This window comes from Mastomys coucha, unplaced genomic scaffold (assembly GCF_008632895.1).
Source record: "Mastomys coucha isolate ucsf_1 unplaced genomic scaffold, UCSF_Mcou_1 pScaffold5, whole genome shotgun sequence".
NCBI classification, from domain to species: domain Eukaryota; kingdom Metazoa; phylum Chordata; class Mammalia; order Rodentia; family Muridae; genus Mastomys; species Mastomys coucha.
Genome location: NW_022196911.1, coordinates 82,888,335 through 82,897,137, shown reverse-complemented (window position 1 = coordinate 82,897,137; position 8,803 = coordinate 82,888,335). Strand labels below are relative to the sequence as shown.

At 41.4% G+C, this 8,803-nt stretch overlaps 1 protein-coding gene across 2 annotated transcripts in view; it reads left to right on the top strand.

Annotated features, from left to right (window-relative positions):
- Prr11 (proline rich 11) overlaps positions 1 to 8,803 on the top strand; it is a 22,390-nt gene that overhangs the window by 5,564 nt on the left and 8,023 nt on the right. For both annotated transcript variants that reach the window (XM_031352076.1, XM_031352075.1), the window contains exons 3-7: positions 1,599 to 1,749; positions 1,981 to 2,103; positions 4,712 to 4,972; positions 7,403 to 7,501; positions 8,607 to 8,725. In XM_031352076.1, coding sequence (XP_031207936.1) covers positions 1,599 to 1,749; positions 1,981 to 2,103; positions 4,712 to 4,972; positions 7,403 to 7,501; positions 8,607 to 8,725 — 753 coding nt within the window. The remainder of the gene's footprint in view (positions 1 to 1,598; positions 1,750 to 1,980; positions 2,104 to 4,711; positions 4,973 to 7,402; positions 7,502 to 8,606; positions 8,726 to 8,803) is intronic.

The window sequence follows — 8,803 nt, the reverse complement described above, 5'->3', positions numbered from 1 at the left end:
GATTTGAACTCAGGACCTTCGGAAGAGCAGTCAGTGCTCTTTCCCACTGAGCCATCTCACCAGCCCCAGAGGATAGCTTCTTACTTTGTTGGTTTCCTTTGAGACAGAGTCTTTCTCTCTCCAATCTTGGCCACCCTAGAACTGTCTGTAGCCCAGACTGACTGTGAGCTTTTAGAAATCATCCTGCTTTTCCAAACCTCTCCCCTGTTTCTCCACTGGGTACTTGGCATGTCCCACCTTATTCAGCTTATTTTACTTTTGGTATGCCAGGGATTAAACTCAGGGTATCACACATGAAGGACAAAAAATTAAAAATAAAGTCGAGCTTTATAGCCCATATCTATAATCCCATATCATGTTTAACATAGTCATCATAGAATACATGAGACCCTGTCTCAAAAAAATGAAAATATTCCCAGGGGCAGTGATGTTGGTAGTGCAAGCCTTTAATCCCAGCCCTCAGGAAGCAGAAGTAGATGGATCTCTGTGAGTTCAAGGCCAGCCTGGTCTACAAAGTGAGATTCAGGATAGCCAGGGCTCATATGAGCTAGCTCAAAACATCATACAACTCTGGCTGCAGAAGATCCTTTACCATCTTCCCTGGCCTCTACAGGCACTCACACACGGCATACACTCACACAGATGCAGCACACATACACATAATTTTTTAATCCCATAGTAAGTAAATTAATAAAGCTATGTTTAGCACACACATGTAATCCCAGCACTCAGGAAACACAGGGGATTGGTGCAAGTTCAAGGCAACCCTGGTCAACATGTTCAGTTCCAGGACAGTCAGAATAACATAGTGAGACCCTGTCTTAAAAAAAGAAAAAGCAAAGCAAGGAAGTCAGTCAGTCATTCAGAGCCTGGTCCTGACTCACACTATAAACAAGATTTGTGATAGAAGATCCAGCTCACTGCAAGAATATATACTTAGCATACACCCCTAGCCTCACTCCCCTGCCTCCAAATTAATTAATTTAAAATAAATAAAGCCTATTAGTTACTTAATTAGAAGCTGTCACTCTGGGGCTGGAGAGATAGCTCAGCGGTTAAGAGCACTGACTGCTCTTCCAGAGGTCCTGAGTTCAATTCCCAGCAACCACATGGTGGCTCACAACCATCTGTAGTGAGATCCGATTCCTTCTTCTGGTGTGTGTCTGAAGACAGCTACAGTGCACTCACATAAAATAAATAAATATTTAAAAGAAGAAGAGGAAGAAGAAGAAGAAGAAGAAGAAGAAGAAGAAGAAGGAAGAAAGAAGAAGCTTGGGGGATGGTGTATTTGTATTTTTGTTTTTGTTTTTGTTTTTGTTTTTTGCAGGGGGGCAGAGTCTCATTCTGTAGCCTTTGTTGGCCTAGAACTCACAGAGATCCGCCTGGTTTTGTAGTATTGACTTGGAAGCAGGAATGTCCTTTCTTTTTGGAGCCAGGGTCTTACTATATTTTTCTGACTGGCCTGGAACACACTATGTAGAACAAGCTTGCCTTGAACTTGTATCCATCCTCCTGCCTCTGCTTTCTGAGTGTCCTTTACCATGCCCAGCCAAGACCTACGATTTTTTTATTTGTTTTGTTTGATGTTTCTTCCACAGAGTGGTTACTTCTTCAACAGATATTCCCCAAAGCAGAAACTGGCTAAGACCATCTTGGAACTTCAGATTTCCTAACATCAAAGATGCAATAAACCTTTGGACAAATAGAGCATGGTGCATATACAGTTGCTGTCAGACCTGTGTAGCCCAGGTATAGGGTTCATAAACCTGTTCTCAGCAATATAGTTTTTGGTTTTTCTTCTGCCAAACTTAGTGTTTGTGTTCTTTTATGGTTCCTGGGCTTGATATGCTCCTAAAGCTAAGCTTGGATAAGATTAATTTGTGTGATTACAACTGTCTTTGCTTTCATAAGACATATGTGACACCACTTGCTTTATCACACTGTTCATTGGACTCAAGCTTGTTTATTTATGAATTCCAGAGTTTAGAAGTATTGAAAGATGCCATCTTCCCATCCCGAGTCTACCACAGAGAACTTCATGATCTAAAACAACAACTGTGTGTTTTGAAAAGTGAATTGTGCAAGCTCCAAGAAAACCTAAAGGTTGGCATGGCCAAACAAATAAGTCCAGAGATTTTAACTGAAAAGGCTATTGTAGTAATATGAATTTGGATATGAATTTGGGTATTACCTCAAGTATCAGGCAAAAAGAGTTGTTCTTTGGCTAAAGGAAAAGACAAGACTATAATGGGGGCCCTGGAGGGATGGCTGCCCCGTGAAGAGAGTGTTGTACTGCTCTTGCAGATGATCAGGCTTGGTGCCTAGCACCAATGGAGTCTAGCACCAATGTATAATAGGAGTCTTACACACCCCTGTAACTCCTGCTTCAAGGGATCCAATCGCTCTGGCCTCCACAGGAATCCGCACTCATGAGTGCACATATACACACATCCACATAATTAAAATAGAAGTATAAAAGGAAATTCAGTGGGCAACATTAAACCTAATCAGAATGACAAAACAACCAAAAACCCTAAAAGGTTTGGAAAAATAGATGCTTTCTTCCATTACTGAGAAGATCATTAAACTAATGAAGCCTTTATGGGCCGTGGTGAGGAAATGACCCTGTGGTTAAGAGGACTTCCTGCTCTTGCTGAGAACCCAGGGTTAGTTCACAGCACCAGTGTCGGTGTCTCTTACTGCCTGTAACCCTAGTACCAGGGAATCAGCCTGCCTCTTCTGACCTCTGCAGGCACCTACACCACACAGTGCACATCCAAACAGGCATGCACACATATGTACATATGACATAAAATGAGTCACCCTTTAAAACATGTTTTCTTTTATTTTCAGCAGGAAGTAGCTAGGGTTGGGCTCAGTTGGTAGAGTTGGTAGAGTACTCAGTCGGCACACAGAAGGCCCTGGAACTATGTAAGCAGCCATGGTGGCACACACCATAAGCATAGCACTTAGGGGGCAAAGGCTGAAGGATTGGAAGGGAAGGCCATCCTCAGCAACAGAAGGAGGTTGAGGCTAGCCTAGGAGACATGAGACCCTGTCTCACAAAAAGTATTTTTAGGCCTGGAGAGATGGCTCAGCGGTTAAGAGCACTAACTGCTCTTACAGAAGTCCTGAGTTTAATTCCCAGCAACTACGTGGTAGTTCACAACCATCTGTAATGGGATCTTCCTATATATATGAAAACAGCTATAGTAAACTCAGTTGCATAAAAAAATTAATAATTCCTTAAAAGATAGGTTTTCAGCTGGGCATATAATTTAATGGTAAAGCATTTGCCTACCACGTGGACTCCAAGTACAATCTCCAATGTGAGGGAAGGGAGAGTTGCAAATAATAAATACTGAAGTAGGATGAATGTGCAAATGCATGCAAATGTGACATTCATGAGCCTGTGAGTGTAGCTCAGTGGTAGACTGTTTTCCTAAAATGTCGGATGTTCAATCCTTAGCACAGCAATGAGCAACAAAAGAAGCCAGGAATCCCCTGCACCCAGTACCAACATTTTTCTTTTTTTTTTTTTTGGTGGGGGGGGGTTCATTCAAGACAGGGTTTTTCTGTGTAGTTCTGGCTGTCCTGGAACTCACTCTGTAGACCAGGCTGGCCTCAAACTCAGAAACCCGCCTGCCTCTGCCTCCCAAGTGCTGGGATTAAAGGTGTGTGCCACCACTACCCAGCAACATTTTTCATTAAGTGTGGTAGGGCATGGCAGAGGCATGAGGATTGTCCAGCATAGATTACAGAGTGAGTTCTGGGCCACTGTGAACTAGAGAATGAGATGCTGTGTCAAAAAAATAAAAAAGAATATACCATTAAGTAAATTAAATATAGGGGCATAGAAAGAGATGGTGTTAGGATTCTATAGGATGCATCATGTATAGTTAAAACTATATGCGATATTTTGTTCAGTTGGGCACAGTGGTATGTGCCTATAGTTCCTGTCTACTAGGGAAGCTGAAGCAAGAGAGTCACTGGAGCCTAGGAATGAAAGGCCAGCCTGGCTAATAGCAAGATACTTATCTCAAAATAGCTAATCATCTAACAAGATAATTAACTCATGAAATTATTCTTATGAGATATATGTATATATATACATACATATATGTGTGTATATATCATATATATATAATAGTTATCCTTGTATATAAGGACATACATACTATTTAATACATATAATACATAATATATAATATTTACATTGTATGTGTGTATAAGTTGTTATACACATATATATATACTTATATTTCCTTAAGTGTAAAGGCCATCTTAGAGCGGGGCTCTGGCCCATAAGTACAGCAGTATGCTAAAATGCACAAGGCCCTGAGTGTGCTCCTCATAATTGGAAACAAGAAAAACAAAAAAACACAGCCTGGGTGTGGTTGGGTAGATGGCCAGAAGGACGGAGTTAGACAGTTGTGAGCTGCCCCATTTGCTCTGGGAACCAAACCCAGTCCTCTGCAAGAGCTGCAAGCAGGTAACTGCCGAGCCTTCCCTATAGCCCAATAAACATCATTATTGAAGTAAACTTGTTAGGAGCATTCTATATCCCTGTACTCCTAACACCAGCAAGGCTGGGGAAATAGTTCGTCTTGAGTTTAAGGCCAGCCCTTTCTGGAAAAAAAAACAAAAACACAAAAAACTATCCATCACCCAGTTAATCTGTTATCCATTTGTCAAACATGGTACCTTCCAGAGCACCTCAAAAGACTCATCCGGTTCAAGCTGCTGTCACCCATGCTGCCTGAGAGATAAACTTACAACTGTGCCTGCCTGTGCTGCAGCAACACATGGAGAATCCCAAACTGCACTTCCTCGGATACAACCACAGCCACAGCCAGCCAGTCCCCCTCCTCCTCCCCCACCCCCTCCTCCTCCCCCTCCCCCTCTCCCTCCACCTCCGCCACCGCTAGCACCTTTGCTGCTCAGAAAATCTGGTACCACTAAAGTACTTCGGGTAAGAAATCATTAGAAACAGTGTGTCTTAGAGTGTAATACAGGGTAAAGCCAAGTGGCCTTTTAAAGCTGGACCAAAGGCCTAGATACAAGTACAACCTTTTTAAGGGGAAAATGTAGATTTTATTCAGAACCCATATTTTATTTGAATAAATTAGTTATTTTGAAACAGAGCTAGAGCCGGGCAGTGGTGGCACACGCCTTTAATCCCAGCCCTTGGGAGGCAGAGGCAGGCGGATTTCTGAATTCGAGGCCAGCCTGGTCTACAGAGTGAGTTCCAGGACAGCCAGAGAGCTACACAGAGAAACCTTGTTTCGAAAAAAAACCAAAACAAAAACAAATACAAAGGCTATATTTTGTTCTGATTTGATTTTAGTTGTTAGTTTTTTGGGGGGAAGGGGGTAGCTGGGTTTTGGTTTTAGATACAGTCTCATTGTACTGCCTAAGTTGGCCTTGAACTGGTAGGCTCAAGCAATCCTGCTTTATAGCCTTTGAGTAGGTGACATTATGGGCATATGTCATCACACCAATGTAATTATTGGGTTTTCTTCCTTTGTTTTATTTTAGGTTTATGTTGTTGGCAATTTTGGTTTATTTGTCCTCCAATACAGGATCTTGATATATAACCAAGACTGGCTTAGAACTCAGTATGTAGCACAGACTGACCTCTAACTTGTGACCTTTTCCTTCAGCTTCTTGAGGAGCTTGGACTGTGGTCCACCATACATACATACATACATGCATACACACACATATACATGTGCTAATACATACATATGTGTGTGTATGTGTGTGTGCATATATATGTGCGTGTGTGTGTGTGTGTGTGTGTGTGTGTGTGTGTGTGTATGTGGGTTTGGTTCCTAGCACCCACTTTGTAGGGCACAACTGTCTATAAGTCCAGTTCCAAGAGATCTGACATTCTCTTGTAGTCTCCAAGTGTACCAGACATACATGTAGTACACATACATATGTACTCATTCATATATATACATATGTATATGTGTATATATATATAAATACCACTATACCTTGATCCAATCACTGTGTATTTTGAAAGGTTCATTCCCAACTCTAGAACACATATTTAAGCCTAGCAGTTCAGGTATAGAAGTAGAGGGCCAAGTGTTCAAGATCATCCTGGGTTATATGGTGAGTTTATGGCTATATTTTGTATTTGAATCTAATCTCAGAACAAAGATATAAAGAAAAAAAAACAAAAGAAAATTCTGGGGTGGAGGAGCTGGAAAAATGGCTTAGCAGTTAAGAGCGTTTACTGGAGTTTGGTTCCTAGCACCCACTTTGTAGGGCACAACTGTCTATACGTCCAGTTCCAGGAGATCTGACATCCTCTTATAGTCTCCGAGTGTACCAGACATACATGTAGTACACATACATATGTACAGTCCAGATACTCATATATATTAAAATATAGAAACTCTTCTTTCATTTTTTGTTTGTTTGTTTTTTGATTTTTTGTTTTTTGAGATAGGGTTTCTCTGTGTAGCCCTGGCTGTCCTTGAACTCACTGTGTAGACCAGGCTGGCCTCAAACTCAGAGACCCGCCTGCCTCTGCCTCCCAAGTGCTGGGATTAAAGGTGTGTGCCACCACTGCCTAGCCTCTTATTTAATTTAAAAATTATTTTGTCTTATATGAATGGATATTTTGTCTGATGTATGTTTGTGCTTGATGAATGAAAATGTGAGAAGAAGGTGCTAGATCCCCAGGAACTGGTGTGAGTCATGGGTACTGTAAATAGAACTCAGGTCCTCTGCAAGGGCTCCTAACCACTGAGCCATCTCTCCACTCCAAATAAGAACGTTTTTAGGTACTCTGGCACCACCCCACACACCCACATCCATCCACACCTGTCATTCTTGCTTGCTCAGACAGAATGTGATTAATCCTTAAGGTTATATAAGAATTAACTTTAGGGGCTGGAGAGATGGCTCAGCAGTTAAAAGCACTGACTGCTCTTTAAGAGGTCCTGAGTTCAATTCCCAGCAACCACATGGTGGCTCCCAACCATCTGCAATGCGATCTATGCCCTCTTCTGGTGTGTCTGAAGACAGCTACAGTATACTCACATAAAATAAATAAATAAATCTTAAAAAAGAAAAAAAAAGGATTTAACTTTAGATGGGTATAGTGGTACATTCCTATAATCCCAGCTCTTGGAAGCAGAGGCAGGAGGATGGCCATGAGTTTGAGGCCAGTTTAAGCTACATATGGAGTGCTAGGACAGACAGAACTACATAGCAATAACCTGTCCCAAAAAATCATGGTAAAGGAGAAAGAAAAAATAAAATAAATAAATAACAATAGTAAGTTAACTTTCAATTCTTGAGTCTTTACAAAGTAGACTTGGATTTGGATTTCACTAGATGTCCTGATCCCAATTTTAATTCTAACCTCTTTGTGTATTTTAAGGTTGAACCATTAAAGAAAGATGGACCTATGCATATAACAGTTAAAGATCTACTCAATGTGAAACTAAAAAAGACACAGAGTATTGATGGAAGGAAGAAGGTAAGATGTCAGTGGGCATACACATGGCCTGCTTCCTTTGCGGGGTTTTGGATATGTGTTACATAGTGTGTTTGTAAAGGCATGAGTGGAGGTCAGAGGTTAATTTAGGGTGTCTGCCAGGCAGTGGTGGGGCATGCCTTTAATCCCAGCACTTGGGAAGCAGAGGCAGGCGGATTTCTGAGTTCCAGGCCAGCCAGGGCTACACGGAAAAAAACAAACAAACAAACAAAAGAATAAAAAAGGAAAATAAAAGAAATCATTCTGTGAGGGTTGGGGACTTAGCTCAGTGGTAGAGTGCTTGCCTAGCAAGGGCAAGGCCCTGGGTTCAGTCTTCAGCTCTGGAAAAAAAAATAAGCAATCATTCTCTGGCCTCTGGGTATACAGTTTAATAACATTTACCATTTACCTAATGTGTTTGCGACCCTGGGTTCAATATTTAAAAACAAAAACAAAACAAACAAACAAAACAGGCCTGGGAGATGGTTGTGTTGGTAACATGCTTGCCACAAGAGCATGAAGACCTGAGTTGAGATTCCTGGGACTCATATTTTAAAAAGCAGGCCTACCTAATCTCAGACTGGAGAAGTGGAAACAGTCAGATGCCCCAAGCTCCCCAGCTAGCCAGTCTAGCCAGTCAGTGAAAGACCCCATCTTCAGATGACAGCGAGTGATAATGAAGATGCCTGCCATTGACCCTGGCCTCCACACATGCACAAGAGTACGCTCACACACGTACATCAAGTATCCCCATACACATCTCACATTCAAGATGGGCTCAGTGCTATAAACCAATGATCATAGCACTTGGGAGGTGGTGCCTCACACCTGTAATCTTAGCACTTAGACTGAGGCAGGGGAATTTCTTTGGATTCAAGGCCACATCATAGTAAGTTTCAGGCCATCCTGGTCTAACCAGTGGCATTCTATCTAGTAAAACCTGAGAGACATGGGAGAGGGTGAGAGAGAGCCTTTGAATCTTTGAAGTAAAAATTGAGTTGAATCACAGAACACTTACACTCTGGCCATCAAAATATTTGCTGTTTTGGTGTGTTTACTTTAATGGTATTTTAATATGCATCTTTAATGTCTTATTTTGTAATTAAAGTTTGTACCACCACCACCACCAGTGGAACGGACTCCGCTAGTTACTGTCTCTGATCTGCAGCGTGTTACTCTGAAACCTAACTCTGGGGTGTCAGCAACTCGAATTAAAAATGTTTTAATGTAAGTAAGGAATTATACATTATTGTTCTCTACTGCTACTTAAAATGTGATTTTTTTTTTTTTTTTTTTTTTTTTTTT